Source organism: Chiloscyllium plagiosum, unplaced genomic scaffold (assembly GCF_037043375.1).
Source record: "Chiloscyllium plagiosum isolate Xiang-an unplaced genomic scaffold, Cpla_swu_hap1 HiC_scaffold_6, whole genome shotgun sequence".
Classification (NCBI taxonomy): domain Eukaryota; kingdom Metazoa; phylum Chordata; class Chondrichthyes; order Orectolobiformes; family Hemiscylliidae; genus Chiloscyllium; species Chiloscyllium plagiosum.
In genome coordinates this window covers 85,085,419-85,106,127 of record NW_028270144.1, presented here as the reverse complement: position 1 = coordinate 85,106,127, position 20,709 = coordinate 85,085,419, and the positions used below count along the sequence as shown (strand labels likewise).

General features: G+C 40.0%; 1 protein-coding gene across 3 annotated transcripts in view; it reads left to right on the top strand.

The window, feature by feature from the left end:
• Nucleotides 1-20,709, top strand: part of lats2 (large tumor suppressor kinase 2) — a 91,608-nt gene that overhangs the window by 41,427 nt on the left and 29,472 nt on the right. For all 3 annotated transcript variants that reach the window (XM_043691921.2, XM_043691922.2, XM_087988168.1), the window contains 3 exons: nt 4,726-4,855; nt 10,091-11,664; nt 20,068-20,650. In XM_043691921.2, the coding sequence (XP_043547856.2) occupies nt 4,726-4,855; nt 10,091-11,664; nt 20,068-20,650 (2,287 nt within the window). The remainder of the gene's footprint in view (nt 1-4,725; nt 4,856-10,090; nt 11,665-20,067; nt 20,651-20,709) is intronic.

Below are 20,709 nucleotides of genomic sequence, written 5' to 3'. Positions count from 1 at the left end.
AACTTGTTGTCTGTGATCAAAAACAAGCTAGACATTGATGCAGTATTTAGATTTCCTGTTCAGATGATGCCATGAACCTCTGAGCATTTCATGTTTGCACTTAATGGCCCCTTTGCCCTGAGAGAACTCAACAATGGCTGCAAATTTGACCACTCTGGCACCTTGGCTTTCTGGGTTTGTGGTGAACTAAATAAACTATTGCTTTCCTTTAATAGAGATCAGTGAACTCTCGTTCACACTTGAGACTCCTGATTTGAATTGCCGTACAAATTCTCAGTTGAGATTTGTAACAAACTGAAGGGTCACACTGGACTCAAAACCATAACAATGTTTCTCTTTCCACAGATGCTGCCAGACCTGCTGAGTTTCTTTGATCTGTGCTTTTTTTAAAATGAGTTGATGGCAAGGAAGTTTTGTGCAGCTGTGATCTCCAGTTTTGTAGCACTGCCTCACATGCAGCATTTCCGCTAATTTTTTTTTCTGCTGCATGGATCTCCTAGGTCCATGTGTGGCAGCAGCTCTGCAACTAGAGGTCAGTGCAGATCCTATGAGCAATTGCGCAAAACATGGCTCCCATGTCAAATGGCTATAGATCTGCTTGCAGGAGTTGACAGATGTGAGCAGTTGTGTCCTAGTCATGTATATATGCCTCTGGCATTGTAGTTTGCTCATGGTCATGTAACTGCAATGCCTTCTGCTTGGTAGAATGGTCAACAGTGTTGAGGACTCTGGTTCCCCTCATCATGCACTGCTTGCTTGTCTATAGCGATAATGCCATGACCCTCTTATCTCTAATTGTATCTCTCTTTGGTCTTTTCTGCTCATGCTGGGTTTAGTGGTTCCTCCAGCTGTCATGAATGTACTGAGATTTTGACTTATAAGTATGCTGCCATGGTTGTGGGTATGTTTGCCGAGCTGGGAAGTTGATTTGCAGACGTTTCATCCCCTGTCTAGGTGACATTTTCAGTGTTTTGAACCCTCCTGTGAAGCGCTGCGGTACTGTGTCTTCTGGAGTTTATTTAGTTCCATTCCTGCTGCTTCTGGTTGCCGGTTTCAGTTGTTCATTGTAGTGGGGTCTAGGGCTATGTGTTTGTTGAGAGAGTCCGTGGATGAGTGCCATGCCTCTAGAAATTCTCTGGCTGTCCTTTGTTTAGCTTGTCCTATGATCACTGTTGTCCCAGTAAAATTTGTGGTACTTGTCATCTGTGTGTATGGCAATTAGGGAGAGTTGGTTGTGGCATTTAGTGGCTACTTGGTGTTCATGGATGCAAATTGCTAGTTGTCTGCCTATTTGTCCTATATAGTGTTTCGTGCAGTCTTTGCATGGAATCTTGTAAATTATGTTTATCTGGCACATGATGGGTATAGGGCTTTTTGTTCTGGTGGGATGTTGTCTTAGCGTGGCTGTCGATTTATGGGTGTCATGAATCCGAGTGGTTGGAGAAGTCTGGCTGTCAGTTCAGAGATTTTTGTTTAATATCAGGTTGAGTGGTTCGTGTATTGAAGAGCTTAAGTGATACTGTGATCAAGAGTCATCTAGACTCGCAACGTTATCTTGCTCCCTCTCCATGGATGCTGTCTTACCCGCTGTGATCTCTGTCATTTGTTGTTTTCAGCTGAGGTTTCAGCATCTGCAGTAATTTGTTCCTAAATGTAACTATCATTGTCCCTCGTTAACCTCTGCAACGCAACTCTTAAATATTGATAGGTTTAGCCTGCGTAATGCTTTCATCCTGAAGTCATTAACTTCCACAATGCTACGTGAATGGTCTTACATAGTTTGTGCATTAACGCCCCTCCTAAAAAGCAAACCACATTTAGTAAATCTTCATTTCCCTTCTCGTGAAAGGTCAATGAATGATAGCCAGTTTTTGCTTTAACTCATTTGCAGCCTTTAATTTGCAGTGAGTGTTTGCCTTCAATTGCCAAATGCCTTAATATATTGCTTGTGCAATGGTTTTTTCCAGTTTCATTTTTGATTTCCTTTTTTTGAGTATTCACTCTGCTTTAGCACCTTGGAGCCCTCTCACTTTTGCACTGTGCATTCACATGATCCTGATTTGGAGAAGATATTTCAGCAAAATGGCTGTTGTAAAACTGTCTTTTGATTGCCCCCATCACAAGTACTTTTCTTATTAGTTTTGATGGTTTTCACATCTCTTCTCCTTTCACCTTTAGAGCCTCCTGACTGCCATGCAGAATGATTACTCCCGGTTTAGTTCCTAGACTAAAGCCTCCAGTGTTGCATTAGAGAATCCAGCAATCCTCTCTGAGTTGTTACTTGGTTACAAGTCATCTCTCATCCACCAAAGAACTTAGTGTTGGTTTCATCAACATTTGTAGATTAAGTGTACCATCCCTTTAATAAGGTTCTTTGTCTTTAAGAAGTAAGTCTAGTTGTTTGTAATGTAAGCTGTCAATCCAAAACACATAATGAGAAGCCATTTTTGGATGGTTAGTTAATTAAAACTAATCAGTTTTGCAGTTGCTTCCACAGACCAGCCCAGCCCCATTCCTTTAGATATTTTCTAATCAACTTGATCAGAGATGATATTATCCCATCTCTAGAGTAAGTAAAACTTGAACCCAGGCCTCTTGGCTTAGAGGTAGGGACACTTGCACCACAAGAGCCATCCACTGATCCCCATTTATGTCAACTGATATTTTGTCATCAACCTATTTAGAGATGTAATTACACACCCCTGGAATAGGTGGGTAAGTCCCATTGGGGAGTACCTTTTCTCTGTATATCCATCTGTATAATAATGCTGGCTGTCCCCTATCTGGTACCTCCATTTAGACACCAAATTCCTTCTAGCTCTTCAACTGTTTGTTTGGAATCCTTTATCAACTTGTTTTAATTTGTTTCTAGCTACTAAAACTTTTGATTATAAAGGCTTCTACATCTCATGGAATTTCCAGTCTGTTCCATAGTCTTTGTTCTTGTCAAACTTCAGGTTCATTCACCCTCCTACCTTGTTCAACATGATTACCACAAGATCTCCTCCAATGATCAGAATTGCATTTATAAGTTTATGATCCTTTTCTAGGGTCATGTTCACTTCTGAGTCATTCTACATTTTCTGGCCTTCTATATCCTTATCTCATTTTGCCAATCCACAGATCTTGTAGAATGAATGCTGAAAATGGATCTGGAAGTTATCAAAACATGTATGATTACTAGGGGGCTTGACAGACTAAATGCAGTGATTGTCCCCCCTGCTTTTGAGAGAGTCCAAGACCAGAGGATATAATTTTAGAGTGAGGGTCACCTATTTAAGACTGAGATGAGGAGAAATTATTTTGAGGGTGGTGAATCCATGGAATTCTTTACCATAGAGAGCAGTCAAGGCTGAGCTGTTTATATTCAAGGCTGAGATAGGTGGATTTTCAATCAGTAAGGGGAGTTGAAGACTATTAGATCAGCCATTATCTCATGGAATGGTGGAACAGACTTGACTTGGTTCGAATAGTTAGTTGTGTTCATAAACCTTACGATTTTATGGCCTATTAAGCCAATGTTTGTATTTTCCAATGGTGTCGGATGCTCTCCCTACAATGATGATATTCATTTGACACTTCTAGTGTATATATTACTTTATGCTAATTGTTTATTGTTCTTCTCTATGACAAATAGTTTTACTATGTTCTCTGTGTATCACTTAACCTATACTAGATCAGCTCATTATCGTCCTAATTATTCAGCATTTGTGCATGCAAAATGGATAGTACCTCAGCAGTTTCTCTGTGTTGTTAAGATTCTGTAAATGTGTAACCTTGAGAAATGCACCCTAACAATTTGGTTTCTGTGCTTTTAAACTCACGGTATTTTCAACACTACCTATTACTTTATCTGGATCTTTCTAATCTTTCTGCTCTTTTCCATTTTGAACGTACCTTTCTGATGACCTTATATAATGCTAAAGGTTTGCTGAATTTTCTCTGAAACTTCAATCTTAAAGAATGTCTTTCTGTCAGCATGCATGGCATTCAGAAATGGTGGAGTTTATTGTCATCCTTTCCCATGTTAGGATCATTTATAACTGAGGAATATTTGGATTTCTCCCAAAAACCAATTGGTATGCTAACCTTCAACCATTCATAGTATGTTCTTTATAGGGACTGCCCATGGGAGGGCAGATGTTAACTTACAACTTGTTTGGTCTGCTAGGATTTTACAAAATCTCTCATCCATTACTGCATGGTATATTTCATACACTCCATAATTAAAAAGGCCTTTCAGCTACCCTGTTCAATACCACAATGCTTATATTTTCTCGCACACTCCTGTGTTCAACATTCAGTAAGTGCTCCTCACCTCCATTGTCAATTAGAAATAGAGATGGTGCCCCCAGTCTGTTCTCCATGACCCTTTCCACTATTACTGTTTTTCTTTACCATGTCTTGTTGTAGGCTAAGTATAGTTGTAATGTTTATGAAATGCAAGCTGAAAATATTTTTTTTCCTATCCCAGATGTTCAAGATTGTTGCAGCAATGCCGTTCAGGTGTCTCTACGTTCCACAGCCTGGTTATACTTCTGAATCACTCTTTTTGAACATAACGTAGGGAGTTAAAAATATCTTGCTGGGGAATTTACCAATCTGCAGCAGTTGAAAATGCCACCTATTCACATTGTAACTGTTATCCAATTGTAGCTATTGTCTGTCATGTCAATCTGAAAGTTATAATTTTAGTTTCTCATTTTAAATTGTTTGTGCTTTTAGGAAATGGCAATCCGAGCACTGAAGCAGACTGGCAGCAGAAGCATAGAAGCTGCTCTAGACTTCATAAGTAAGATGGGCTATCTAGACCCTCGGACTGAACAGATCGTAAGAGTAATTAAGCAAACATCAGGTAAATTCACAGAATCAATTAAGTTAAGTAAATTTAGTGCTATTTGTTAAAAAAAAAAAATTCTTACATTGAGAGTTACAAAGAATACATGAGTATGGCTTTCTATTCCCGATTTACTAGCTTTGGGTGAATCTGAGCACAGGTGGGAAATCCGAGAAGCTATTCTGCTAGTGGCTGATTGTTTAGGATTTTTCACCAGAAGTAGTTCTACCAATGGCAGCAGGTCTGACAAACCACTGTAATAACTTTGAAACTTCACTGTGCTCTCACTCCCAGTAACCTCCATCTCCTCCTTCCTTTTCTGTGATAACTTTTAGTTCAAGCACACCTATGTGGACTTCTACCTCCCGACTTTCTCATCATCCAAAATCCCAAATATACCTATTTTTATTCTGAAGAGTAGTACAAAAGAGAAGTAATTGGCCATTTTGGTAATTGAATCAACACTTTTATATAATGTTGTGACTGTGGCTCGAGCTTGATTCTTGGTGTTTTCTTCCCATCACTGGCGTGACATCACAGATTGTCATTGAAAGGAGCTTATGGATACCCAGTTTTGAATTGCTAGATTTGTTCAAAGTCTGTCTGATATCATACAATGGGAGTGAGTGTGGGAGGTTTTGAGAGTACAAGTGAGGTTTTGAGAAAACATGCACTTGTATGGGAGTGTGTGTGTCTGTGTGTACATGTACCTATGCTGCCAATTGTGCTCTTTCCGAACCAAAAAAAAAGGCTTTTGCTTGAGGAATGAAGATTTTATTAAGTAGATTGAAGCAATACTTCTGTGCAAATCTCCAACCAAACTGGAGGGTGCATTCAAAATGGAATTGGTGAGATTGCAAGCTCAAAATCTTCCATTTAGGAGTAAATGTAGGAGCAACAACTCCAGAGATCCCTGAATGTCTAAAATATTCTGGACTGTATAAGAAAGAGAGACCTTCAACAGGGAGCAAATCAATGGAGGCTTTGTGGTGTACAGAAAGTGCAGGGGAATCTTAAGGAAGCAATTTTAAGAGAGCAAAGAGAGTGCATGATAAACCAGAGGCAGAGAAGCTGAGTGAGAATCCAAATATATTCTACAAACGTATCAAGGGGAAGAGGATAACCAGGGAAAGAGTAGGGCCTATTGGGGATCAAGAGGGCAATCTGTGTGTGGAGCCGGAAGACTTTGGGGTGGTGTTAAATGAGTACTTCACATCTGTCTTCATTTTGGAGAAGGAGAACGTAGGTATATTATTCAAGAAGAGGGTTTGTGAGGGTCTAAGCAGTTTGACTTGGAGGTGAGAAGATTTAAGTGGGCTTAAAAGTGGATAAATCCAAAGGTCCAGATGAGTTGCATTCCAGGCTGTGATTGGAGATGAGCGAAATTACAGACACTCCTACCCAAATTTTCAATGCTTGTCTGGCCTCTGGAGATGTCAGAGGACTGGAAGACTGCCTATGATGTTCCACTTTTCAAGAAGGGTGGTGGACTTAAACCAGGAAAATACAGACAATTTGTCCTGCATCAGTGGAGGCAAGTTGTTGGTAAATGTTCTGAAGGAAAGAATTAATCTTCACTTGAAGAGGCAAAACCTGATCATGGATAGTAAGCATGAGTTTGTCAGGGCGAGGTCATGCCTAACAAGTTTGATTGAATTTTTTGATGGGATGACCAGATGTGTAGATGAGGTTGTGCAGTTGATGTAGATTTTATGGATTTCAACAAAGCCTTTGACAAGGTCCCACATGGGAGATTGATAAAGAAGGTCAGATCTTGACAGGTTAGATCCAAACTTTGCTTAATGGTATGAGACAGAGGGAGTTGGTGAAAGTTGTTTATGTGACTGAAAGCCAATGACCAATGGCATGCCAGAAGGATCAGTGCTGGGTCCATTAGATTTTCTTATATACACGATAGAGAAGAAAATGTTGGTGGGGGATGTCGATAAATAAGTTTGCGATGACACTAAGATTGATTGGGTGGTCAACAATGAGGAACAATGTTTTTGGTTACAGGATGATATAGCTTGATTGGTCAGATGGGCAGATCAGTGGCAGATGGAAATTTACCCTGATAAGTGTGAGGTGACGCAGTTTGGAAGAATGAACATAACAACCTAGTACTCAATGAATCACAGGACACTTCAAACCTCAGAGGAACAGAGGGATCTTGGAGTGTTTGTCTACAGATCCCTGAAGGTAGCAGACAGGTTGGTTGACAGGGTAGTTAAAGAAGGTTACAGTACTGTTGCCTTTATTAGTCGAGGCATAGATTAGAAGGACAGGGAGTTATCTTTGAGCTATACAGGACTTTGGTTAGGCCATAGCTGGGGTAGTTTGTGCAGTTATGGTGACTGCAGTATAGGAAGGATGTGCTCGCATTGGAGAGGATGCCGAGAAGATTCATCAGGATGCTGCCTGGAATAGAGCAGTTTATTTATGAAGAGAGACTGGATAAGCTAGGGTTGTTTTCTTTCGAGCAGAAAAGGCTGAAAGGAGAGACATTTAAGTTTGAGGGACATGGACAGAGTGGAAAAAAAGCAGCTGTTCCTCTTAGTTGAAGGATCAATAACAAGTGAGCATAATTTTAAGGTGTAAGATGAGAGCTTCAGAAGGGATTTAAGGAAAAAAACTCTCAGAAGATGGTGGGAATCTGGAATGCCTTGCTTGGGAGAGTAGTTGAAGCAGGAAACCTCACAACCTTTAAAAAAGTACTTGCGTGAGCTCTTAAAATGTCAACATTCAAGGCAATGGGCCCAGTGATGGGAAGTGAGACCAGTTATGTTTTATTTGTCAGTGCAGACTCATTGGGTCAAAGAGCCTCTTCTGAGTGATTCTGGTGCTTGGCACTTTGTGATGGCCAGAATTCATTGTTTTGGAATTTTAAAAAAGCCACATTTATCATTGTACAAAATCTTTTTAAAATTTGCTCACTGACCTCCTGGATGAGTGAAAACTTGAAATGTGATCCTCCATACAGAAAGATTAGACAAACACTATGTTAAATGCTTTTTTGTGCATTACTGATTCTGATATTCCTGACCTCCAGGCATTCCCATTCTTGAATATACAGAGGAACCTCGATTTTCCGAAGGACACGGGCGGGGAGTATTTCGATTTGTTAATCAAATTTCAGATAATCAAATGCCGGATAACATAGGTTAGCCAAGCTCTGGACCTTACGATCTTGCCGGATAATCCGATATTTGGATAATCGAATGCTGGATAATCGAGGTTCCTCTGTATTGCTCAGATACTGAAATACTAATTACACAAAAAAAACACATAACCTATATACTTGTTTCTAAGCTCTCAAACTTTGCTGGCTTGATAAGACAGAGAACTGTAGATACTGGAGATCTAAAACAGATACAGAAATTGCTGGTGCAACTCAGTGGGTCTTGCAGAATCAATGGGAAGAAATCAGTTAATGTTTCAAGTCCAGTGACTCTTCATAAGAATTGTTAGCAGCTAGGAAAATGTGGTTTAGGAACCTGTGGTTTAGTGACTCTGCTAAAAGTCTGCTATGTAATAATAGAACTGGGTGTGGGGATGGGTATTAAGAAAAGGCTGTTTTTAGCACAGTCATCCATTGCCTAATATCATATTATGTGGATTGTTTTCAGTACTTCAGTATAGCTCACCCATTCTCTCTTACTCTTTGCACTTATTGTCACTTATTCAATTTCCTTTCTGTCTTGGCATACTATCCATTCTCTCTCTCTCTCTCTCTCTCTCTCTCTCTCTCTCTCTCTCTCTCTCTCTCAATCTCTCACCTTCCCTGTGTCTCTGTCTCAACTCCACCTCCACCTCTCCACTCACCTCTCTCCTTCCCCTCCTTCCTCTCCCAACTTTGTCTTCAGCATAAATACTACTTTTTCCTAGCTGCAAACAGTTCTAAAGAAGAATCACTGGACTTGAAACATTCACTTTGCTTTATTTCTACAGACGTTGCCACACCTGCTGAGTTTCACCAGCAATTTCTGTTTTTGAATAGTTGGCCAATTCATTTGTGAGACAAATGAAGAGGTTGCTCTGTGGAATTGTAACCTAACAAGGAGTCCATACTTTAAATCTCCTCTCCTTTTCTTTAGACAGAGGAAACTGAATAAGTAAATAAATAAAATTAGGAGCTAAATACCACCAGTTTTTAGATTTGGGGGTGAACATTATAAAGTATCAATTATAAATGGAAGAAACAAAGAAACTTTGGAATACTTTGCTTCCAAGATGTTGTTAATATTTATCCATTTTGGAATTTGTAGACAGATTTTCAAATTAGATGATGAACTTGTGAAAAATACTTGTGAAAAAGCTTGTCAATCTTCCATTAATTAGTTTCTACATAATGAAAACCATGAGTAACTTATCTGATTTATGCCCTACTAAGCCCCTTCACCCAAATACTGAAGAGCTATAAAATGTTATTGTGTTGTAGGCACCGTGTCATATGGCACTGAGTAGATTGATATTCAGCCAGGTTTGCTACTAAAAAGTCTAATTGTCTCAAGTGTTTCACAGGAAAAAAATTAGATTTGTTTTATTGGATTAAACAACTTTCCTTTTTAACTTTAGCCATTTTCAATGTGCATGCTTTCCCACTTCCTACACAGCCTACGGCTAACTTGTCTTTAGGTCTCTCATTTTGCTTTTTTCCTGTTCTGTGGAAGTTTGGAGTGGCTCAGATTGACATACAGTCATATGCATGCACAATTCTAGCAAGAACAGTGAATAGCAATCAGGATCAGAATGCCAATTTGAAATTCCCAGTCTTGAGAGTGCTAAAACTAATTGTAACAAAACCACTGCTGCTCTAATGAGATAATATTGATGTGGACAATTGCACTGGGGTGGACAAAGTTTAAAAATCACACAACACCAGGTTATAATCCAACAGGTTTATTTGAAAGTACAAGCTTTTGGAGCACTGCTCTTCCATCAGGTATTTGGTAATATTAGAAATTAGATCTATAACTTTCCTAGCTACTCTATAAATAAATTCACAGAATTATTTAAAAAGAAAAGAGTTCTGGGTCTGGCATAATCTGTTGAGATAGAAACAGAGTTAGTATTTTGAGTTCAATGTGATGCTCCTTCAGAAAACAAATCTCCACTACCTTTTAAGGCATCAGACATTGGAAGGTGATATAAACAGACTCATTTTCTTGATTTCTGTTTAGCTATTTTCCTGCTTTTGATAATTGAACCCAAATAGATTGTGATAGTAATGCCATCCCATTTGTTTATTTTAAGGAAAAAGTATTGGACCACATCCTCTTGATCGTAGGCCAAGTTTTGAAGGATCAAATGACTCTTTGTGTACCTATCACCAGTTGGGCAATCCAATGTATGATTTAGCAGATTCTGGAGCTGCAAATGCACCGAATATGAATTTTTTAGTTGCTGCTGGACAAGCCATAACTGTCAACACTCCAGGGCAAAGGTGCTCTCCCTTAGGACTTCACTCTGCAATTGTTGGACAGAATCCTCCATCAAATGCTATATTCCCATCCACAAGCTGTGATATTAAACATCAACAAATACCATATTCGGCCAAAGGAGAAACAGGCCAATCTCTTCAAATGATAAATTACACTCTTTCAAATCACAGCGGCCAATCAATTACATTGCAAAATCCTCAAGTGTCAAGCAATCCACATTATATGAGGCAGCATTTAATGGCTCAAGGAGAAAATAATGTCTCCTTAGGTTATGCTGTCCAAAGGAGTTCATCTTTCCAAAACAAGGTGCAACAGGAAGGCAATTATGGAACCCTTCAGAATAAAAGCCCTGTTACTCAAGGCATTCCTGGCCATACGTTCCAACAACCTCCAACAGTTTTATACTTGTCGCAGTCCCATCATAGACAACAAAGTCCTACATCTCCTCAAATACAAATGTTATCAAGCCGCACTTCTTCATTTGGAAATGAGTTTTCAGAACTTGCTCCAAATATGATCACACCCTCAAGAAATAGCCTCAATGTGGACATTTTTGATATAAATCCTTCCCAGGTGCAACATTGGCAAGTATCATCTCCATCAAGGAGGGATTCCATTCAGAACACTGGACTAGAAACATTGCCAAGACCAGCTGGCCATCTTAGGCCAGATAGCCAAATACCAAACAGAACTAATTCGTTCAATAATCAACTTCAAACTTCACCATCTGTGAGACAAATTCAAACAGGCAAAACAGAGTCATCCCTAAACACTACCAATACTATCACAGCAGTAACATCAACCCCTATTCTTCAACCTGTGAAGAGCATTAGAGTTCCAAGACCTGAACCTCAAACAGCTGTAGCACCTTCACATCCGGCATGGTTGCAGAATCAGGGTACGGACAATAATGATATACTGGAGCAAAAATCCTTGACAGCAGCAGGAGCAGCAGCCTATGTCCTTGAAACTGATGATTACACTATGAAAGAGCGTAGATGTCCTCCACCACCATATCCAAAACATTTATTACTTCAGAACAATACAGAGAAATTTGATGCTAACTCTGTAGCCATGGATGTGGAGCAGTGTATCCGTGGTGTTCACAATTTGACATGCAATAAAACTGAGGACAACAACAATGAAAAAAGTGAGAAAAGTAGCAAGCCTAACAAACCAGAGAAGATGGGAAAGGACAAAAAACGCATTCAAACCTCCCCTGTGCCATTTCGCAAAAATAAAGATGAAGAGAAAAGGGAATCACGAATTAAAAGTTATTCCCCTTTTGCTTTTAAATTTTTCATGGAACAACATGTAGAAAACATCATGAAAACATATCAGCAAAAATTAAACAGAAGGTTGCAGTTGGAGCAAGAGATGTCAAAGGTATTGATTTAACATTGAATGATAACTGTACAACTGAACCATTTAATGTTTATATTTCACTCAAACTTAATTTTGTCATTAATCAATCTTCTTTGAAGTACAGATTTAAAGAGTTTAGTTTCAAAGATAGCATACTAAATCAGAATGGTTGAAAGCATATTTGAGTCCTCATTCCATTCAGTTTCTATCAGAGTTGTATTGTTTTTTATTAAAGAAATAAATTGCAGTCTATAGTATGCTCTTCTGAAAAAAAATCAGCAAGGATTTTGTTCCCAGCTCCACTTGCACATCTCCTTTTGGCTAGTTCAAAACCAGCTGATATGTAGCTTTTGAGAGAGAGAGCCTGATTTTGCAAATGTGGCAAACACAGGGATCTGCTGACCCATTGCACTAACTCATCTGCCATTGCAGCTGAGCAAGCGAACTATATAACTATAAGAGGTAGGAGCAGAAGTAGCGGCAATTTGCTTTTCTGTCACTTACTAAGATCATGGCTAATCTGATGATTCTCAATTCAATCTTACTGATTTATCCTCATACCCTTAATGCCCTTACTGATTTCAAATCGGTTCTTCCTAGCCTTGAACTTACTTAACCCAGCTTTGACAGCCTCCGCAGTAAAGATTTCTGCAGATACACTTCTCCTCAGAGATAGAATTCCTACTCATGGTCTTAGGTGGGCAACTCTGAGATTATGCCCTCTCTTCCTAAATTATCCCAGAAGGAGGAACAATCACTTTGCCTAAGAATCTTATGATTTATTAATTGCTCTATTCAGTCTACTAATTTCCAATGAATATAGGTCCAGCCTACTCAACGTATCTTCTATGAGACAGTCCTTCTATTCTCAGAATCAGCCTAGAGAGCCCAGTCTTAACTGCTTCCCATGCCAGGATATCTTTCCTTGGATAAGGGGACCTAAACAATTTACAGTATTCCAGGTGTGGTCTAGCTCATGCCCTTTTACATTTGATTCCCTTTGAAATAAAAGTCGAACAGTTCATTTGCCTCCTATTACCCACTGAACTAGATGTTAACTTTTTGTGATATATGATGTGTTGCAGCTTTCCACAGTCTTTTCCCCGTTAAATGAAACAATAACATCCCATCCCCGATATCCAGCATGCACAGGGAATGGAGTGCATCAGTTACATTAATATTTGCAGTCAGCGCCGCTCATAAATACTATCAGCAAGGTTTGATCAAAACAGGAGAGGGGTAATCAAATGATCAGTTCCCAAAGCAAGGAAACCTACTCTCATCGATTGCACTTGCATGAGAGTTCCAGATGAAGGGATACCTGATAATGGGAACTCTGTTGTATTTAGTTTTTTTATAGAATCCTTGCAGTGTGGAAGGATTCGCCCAACAAGTCCACACCAACACTCCGAAGAGTAACCCACTTAGACCCATTCCCCTACCCTATTACTCTACATTTACTCCTACCTCATACATCTCTGAACACTATGGGCAATATAGCACTGCCAATTCACCCAAACTGCACATAATTGGATCGTGGGAGGAAACGGGAGCACCTGGGGGAAACCCAAGGCTGGAATTGAACCCGGGTCCTTGCCGCTGTGAAGCAGTAGTGCTAACCATTGAGCCACCGTGCTGCCCTTAAGTTCTTCAATCCTTACTGTCAAACAGCACACCCTAATTTTTTTCCCCCCACATTACAGTACCTTTGACTTGCCAAATTTTTGCTCTGTCAAGTAACCTGTCTATGTCCCTCTGTAGACTCACGTCATCATCACTACTTGCCTGTCCAGCTATCCTGACTATGTTGAATATACAGTTTCTTCCTTAATCTGAATAAACTGTTGGTAAGGGCAAAGCTAGTGCAGAGATCACACGTGGAGAGAAAACTTAAATTCTGTCAAGGCAGCAGTTCTTTAAGGATTGAAACATATTCTAAATGGGAATTTGCAGCAGAGATTGAAAAGTGGACTAATAGTTCATTGGCATAAAGGACAAACTTGGTCAACCTGGTTTCTTTGCTGAATGGTTGGAAGTGGAAATGGCAGCTTCAGAAAGAGAACCCAAAGAACAGTTGGTCATTTGGGACGAAGACCATTCTTCAGTAAATGCTGTAAAGGAAAACTTGCTTATATTGTAACTACATTCTCTTTTTAAGACCATGGCTGTATTTTCCCTTCCATGCAATTATAATTTTTCTGCTCCCAGGAGGATCAGAATGTTGCTCTGGAACTGGTGATTGAAAGGAGGTGGTTTACTAATGACTATCTTAATTGTGATTTTCCTTTGCTGTCCTGAAGATAGCAACTCCTACTGTGTTGTCTATTTGTTGGCCCCTTAATTACATGAACTTTTTGCCATTCCTCTTATTAAAGCACGATGTCTGTCTCAACAATGAATAGTAGCATGCCACTTACCTGTTGAGGCATCATTTTAAGAAGCTGCAAGATTTAATGAGATGGCCATTTTAATTTTGAAAATTTAGGAGAGAAAGCTTGTGACAGAGTGTGCGAGGAGTATGTACAGTGAATGGTCTTGTCTTCTGGTGTTTAGAAATTGAGAAGCAGAACAGTCTTTTGTAGCAAGTTCTACAAGCTCTTGCTTATTTTTCACTTGTCCCTATACTTCATCCAAGGGTTGGGAACTAATATGAAAGTCACTTCCACAGTGTACAGTTGGATATATTGCTGAAAGTTCAAGACTTTGTCAGATTAGGGAAACTTAATATAATGAAAAATACCAGAATATCTGTGGTACACTGAGTACACTTAGTATCCTCAGCCTTCACCTGAAATTGTTCCTTCAATCACAGCAAAATCATACTGCAGACTGACAATAAGCCCAATTTTAAGTCCTCATGTCTAGCAAGAATGGGCATTTCCGGATTCTTTTTCAATCCTTGCTGGCATGGACCATTTTAAAATGGGTATTCTGGTTACCCTTCTTGTAGACAGATGAGGATTTTGTTTAATTCAGAAGTTAAGCTCAGATGATGTCACTCAGACTATATTTTAATTCTGGTCAGCTATGCGTGACATCACATGCAAACCTTGCCTGAGCTCAAAGGAGCAGCAGGCACAGCAGACAGTAGAAATAGTGAGTAATTGTTTTTAGGTTGCCTGGTGAGCCAGGTGGTGCAGAAGTTTCTCCTCCAACCCTCAGTGTCATTGACACTGGATTTGAGCAGGACTCAGTTTACTATATCCACCCTCCCCAGCCCTGCAGTAAATATCACTGCTTTGTCAGTGTTTTTCATTTTAACAGTGGGTTATTTTTAGTTCTTTCTACTCTGCTTGCAGAAGACACCAAATTTCAAAAAAGAGAGAACTTGCACAGGAGGAGGCCCTGGCTATTGACCTCTAATCCTAAACCTTAAACTTGTGGATGCAAAATATAGACAATTTAGGAGATGGAAAGTTGACTGCTTTTAAATCTCAACTCATTCTCTAATTGATTTTTTGACTAAAATATAGAATGCAGGCCATTCTAACATCACCTTTTTTAATGGAAGCTGTGGGCCAATTTTGCATTTGTGTCTTAAGGATTTGTGTTTTAAATATCTCCAAGCATTGAACTCATTGGTTTGCTCATTGGTGACTATGCTAATCATGTGTTAGCAAGGACAGCATTTGTTACCCATTCCTAATTGCCTTTTAACAGTAGGGCTTACTGGGCAATTTCAGAGGCCGGTAATTTAGATTAGATTAGATTCCTACAGTGTGGAATTAGGCCTTTCGGCCCAACTAGACCACACTGACCCTCCAAAAAGCAACCCACTCAGACCCACCCCCTAGATTTACCCCTACACCTAATACTACGGGCAATTTGGCATGGCCAATTCACCTAATCTGCACAGTCTTTGGACTGTGGGAGGAAACCCATGCAGACACAAGGAGAATGTGCAAACTCCACACAGACAGTTGCCCGAGTCAGGAATTGAACCTGGGTCCCTGACACTGTGAGGCAGCAGTGCTAGCCACTGAGCCACCGTGCCGCCCATGGTGATTTCAATCACTGTGTATTGGTCTGGAGTTGCATGCAATACCAGACCAGATAAGGAAGATCTACCTCCCTAAAGAATATTAGTGAATCAAGTGGGCTTTTACAACATTTCATGACATTTTATGTAGTCACCATACTGAGACTAGCCTAATATTCTAGCTTTGTTAATTCAATTTAAATTCCCTTGACTGTCATGTTGGATGAGCCTTTAGATTATTAGTTCAGTGACATTATCACTGTGGCTCCATTTCTACACAAAAATGGTGATTTTGGTGCATGTCTACATGGAACCTGCATTAGAGCTCGATTATACAACATTGCCATCCATTGTGGAGTTTGCGGCAACTCTGCATTGGAACTCCACATGCCACAGACCGTAAGGGCAGTTGATGCCTCTCCTAAGAAATTACCAAAGGATATTATAATTCTACCTTCAGGCATATCAGTCACTTGGTAAAATAGTTTTCTTCCTGTCGTCAATTGTATTTGGAGAATATTGCTTTACACATAAACAGCTGGTCAGCCTGAAACACTAAAGTTAGGACTATGAATAACATTTTCCAGAACTTTGATGGAGTTTATGTATTTTGCTACATCTGTCATTTTATCCATTACTAAATTGAAGCCTTAAATGTGCCTCAAATCAATAGAGGTTTTTTTAAAATCCTGGTTTGGGGCTTCTGGTGGGTCCAGTGCATATCTGGTGTAGCCTGCTCTACTTGAAATCTCAACCTCATTTTAACCTCTGCATTTTGAAGGTAATCAGATCGAGTGGATCAGTTGGAGAAACAGATAGAAGCGACAAGGAATTTGCAACAGCAACTGTATGTGATGGATGGCAGTTATAGGAAGGGGGGAAAGTCTCAGATACAGTCACATAGATGGGTTAACTCCAGGAAGGGTGAGAGAGGTCAGCACCTAGGGCAGGAGTCTTTTGTGGATATACCCATTTCAAACAGGTATGCTGTTTTGGAAAATGTAGGGGGTGATGGATTCTCAAGGGAACGTAGAACGAACAGCCAAGTTTCTGGTATTGAGACTGGCTCTAATGCAACGAGGGGTACGTCAGCTTCCAAGAGATCAATTGTGTTAGGAGATTCTGTAGTCAGAGGTACAGACAGATGTTTCTGTGGCCAGCAGCGAAAAAGCAGAATGGTGTGTTGTTTCCCTGGTGCCAGGATCAAGGATGCCTCAGAGAGGGTGCAGAATGTTCTCACGGGGGAGAGGGGCCAGCAGGAAGTCATTGTCCACATTGGAACCAATGACATTGGAAGGGAAAAGGTTGAGACTGAAGGGAGATTACAGAGAGTTAGGCAGAAATTAAAAAGGAGGTCCTCAAGGATAGTTATATCTGGATTACTCCCAGTGCTACGAGCTAGTGAGGGCAGGAATAGGAGGATAGAGCAGATGAATACATGGCTGAGGAGCTGGTGTATTGGATCATTGGAATCTCTTTTGGGGTAAAAGTGACCTGTACAAGAAGGACGGATTGCACCTAAATTGGAATGGGACTAATATACTGGCAGGGAAATTTGCTAGAACTGCTTGGGAGGATTTAAACTAGTAAGGTGGGGGGGTGGGACCCAGGGAGATAGTGAGGAAAGAGATCGATCTGAGACGGGTACAGTTGAAAACAGAAGTGAGTCAAACAGTCAGGGCAGGCAGGGACAAGGTAGGACTAATAAATTAAACTGTATTTATTTCAATGCAAGGGGCCTAACAGGGAAGGCAGATGAACTCAGGGCATGGTTAGGAACATGGGACTGGGATATTATAGCAATTATGGAAACATGGCTCAGGAATGGGCAGGACTGGCAGCTTAATGTTCCAGAATACAAATGCTACAGGAAGGATAGAAAGGGAGGCAAGAGAGGAGGAGGAGCGGCATTTTTGATAAGGAATAGCATTACAGCTGTGCTGAGAGAGGATATTCCCGGAAATACATCCAGGGAAGTTATTTGGGTGGAACTGAGAAATAAGAAAGGGATGATCACCTTATTGGGATTGTATTATAGACACCCCAATAGTCAGAGGGAAATTGAGAAACAAACTTGTAAGGAGATCTCAGCTATCTGTAAGAATAATAGGGTAATTATGGTAGAGGATTTTAACTTTCCAAACATCGACTGGGGCTGCCATAGTGTTAAAGGTTTAGATGGAGAGGAATTTCTTAAGTGTGTACAAGACAATTTTCTGATTCAGTATGTGGATGTACCTACTAGAGAAGGTGCAAAACTTGACCTACTGTTGGGAAATAAGGCAGGGCAGGTGATTGGGGTGTCAGTGGGGGAGCACTTTGGGGCCAGCGACCATAATTCTATTCGTTTTAAAATAGTAATGGAAAAGGATAGACCAGATCTAAAAGTTGAAGTCCTAAGTTAGAGAAAGGCCAATTTTGACGGTATTAGGCAAGAACTTTTGAAAGCTGATTAGAGGCAGATGTTCGCAGGTAAAGGGACGGCTGGAAAACGGGAAGCCTTCAGAAATGAGATAACAAGAATCCAGAGAAAGTATATTCCTGTCAGGGTGAAAGGGAAGGCTGGTAGGTATCGGAAATGCTGGATGACTAAAGAAATAGAGGGATTGGTTAAGAAAAAGAAGGAAGCATATGTCCGGTATAGACAGGATAGATTGAGTGAATCCTTAGAAGAGTATAAAGAAAGTAGGAGTATACTTAAGAGGGAAATCAGGAGGGCAAAACGGGGACATGAGATAGCTTTGGCAAATAGAGATAAGGAGAATCCAAAGGGTTTTTACAAATATATTAAGGACAAATGGGTAACTAGGGAGAGAATAGGGTCCCTCAAAGATCAGCAAGGCGGCCTTTGTGTGGAGCCACAGAAAATGGGGGAGATACTAAATGAATATTTTGCATCAGTATTTACTGTGAAAAGGAGATGAAGATATAGACTGTAGGGAAATAGATGGTGACATCTTGCAAAATGTCCAGATTACAGAGGAGGAAGTGCTGGATGTCTTGTAACGAATAAAGGTGGATAAATCCCCAGGACCTGATCAGGTGTACCCTAGAACTCTGTGGGAAGCTAGAGAAGTGATTGCTGAGCCTCTTGCTGAGATATTTGTATCATTGATAGTCACAGGTGAGGTGCCGGAAGACTGGAGGTTGGCAAACGTGGTGCCACTGTTTAAGGAAGGCGGTAAAGACAAGCCAGGGAACTATAGACCAGTGAGCCTGACCTTGGAGGGAATCCTGTGGGACAGGATGTACATGTATTTGGAAAGGCAAGGACTGATTCGGGATAGTCAACATGGCTTTGTGCGTGGGAAATCATGTCTCACAAACTTGGTTGAGTTATTTGAAGAAGTAACAAAGGGTGGTACATGTATAGAATGAGCTGCCAGAGGAAGTGGTGGAGGCTAATACAATTGCAACATTTAAGAGGCATTTGGATGGGTATATGAATAGGAAGGGTTTGGAGGGATATGGGCCGAGTGCTGGCAGGTGGGACTAAATTGGGTTGGGATATCTGGTCGGCATGGATGGGTTTGGCCAAAGGGTCTGTTTCCATGCTGTACATCTTTATGACTCTATGACTCTAAAAGAAGCCCCATGGGAAAAATCTGTGACATTGTTGCTACTGCACAGTAATAATTCGGCGAATGTTCCTAGCATACATATTTCAGAGAAATAGTACCAATGTAGCCTCAACATTGTTTACAAATTTAGTCCTTAACAACTCAAGAGTCCCCGTTTCATTACTGGATATGCTGGATAATGCATCCACATAGATTTCATGAAAATAAATAGGTAAGAAAGTTATGCTATCTGAAACATTGATCCGAACACTAAGCAGAAATGTTTTGCACCTGATTGCTCCTATTGTCACCTTTTTTCTTGGAAAATGCATGTAATGCATGAAAAGGGTAGACTTCGGTGTAACAAATTTTCAACTAATTTTTCAGTAAGGGTCCAGTTTGTGTATGGGAATAAATAATCTTAGCTGAAGGGATAACAGAGTTTGGGAGTCCAAGCAAGCTTAATTAATTTTATTCTCAATTTTCTTTTCCCTCTTGATGGTTTAGAAAATAATAATTTCTCAGAAAATGATAACTCCATATCCTGATTTTCCAACAGAAGACAATGGATATCAATTAAAAAAATTTAGTTTGGCAGTTTTTATTTCTTCCTTACAATTGGTCTCAGGATCCCAACTGTATCACCTCCACTGCTGTTCCATCTGAAATCAAAACCCAGGAATTGAATTGAAGCTGTAATGTCCCGGGTTGTCAGTTTAGTAATATTGTTTGGCACATTGGCCCAAGAAGACAACATGGGAGGTATCTATACTTGCCAGCAAATGAATTATCAAATAGTCTTTCAGTTCCTTTGAATGTTATTAAGCTTTATTCCTGATTATTTTCATCCATTTTCAACTAATTTATACTGTATGACTTCCAAAGGCAGGACTATCCGAGGCAGAACAGGAGCAGATGAGGAAAATGCTTAATCAGAAAGAGTCTAATTACAACAGGCTGAAAAGAGCAAAAATGGACAAGTCACTCTTTGTAAAAGTTAAGACACTGGGAGTTGGTGCCTTTGGGGAGGTCTGCCTAGCTCAAAAGGTGGATACAAATGCTGTATATGCAATGAAAACTCTACGGAAAAAGGATGTGCTGAGTCGTAATCAAGTGGCTCATGTGAAAGCAGAGAGGGATATTCTGGCTGAAGCTGACAATGAATGGGTAGTCAAGCTCTACTATTCTTTTCAAGATAAAGAAAATTTATACTTCGTGATGGACTACATCCCAGGTGGAGATATGATGAGTCTTTTGATACGAATGGGAGTTTTTCCTGAGTCACTGGCAAGGTTCTATATTGCAGAATTGACTTTAGCCATTGAAAGCGTTCACAAAATGGGATTTATTCACAGGGATATTAAACCTGACAACATCCTTATTGATCTTGATGGACACATTAAACTCACAGACTTTGGTCTTTGTACTGGATTTAGATGGACTCATGATTCCAAATACTATCAGAAAGGTAGGTCTCGATTATGTAATTTTCTACATTTTCCTTTAGTGTTTAACACATGTTTGAAT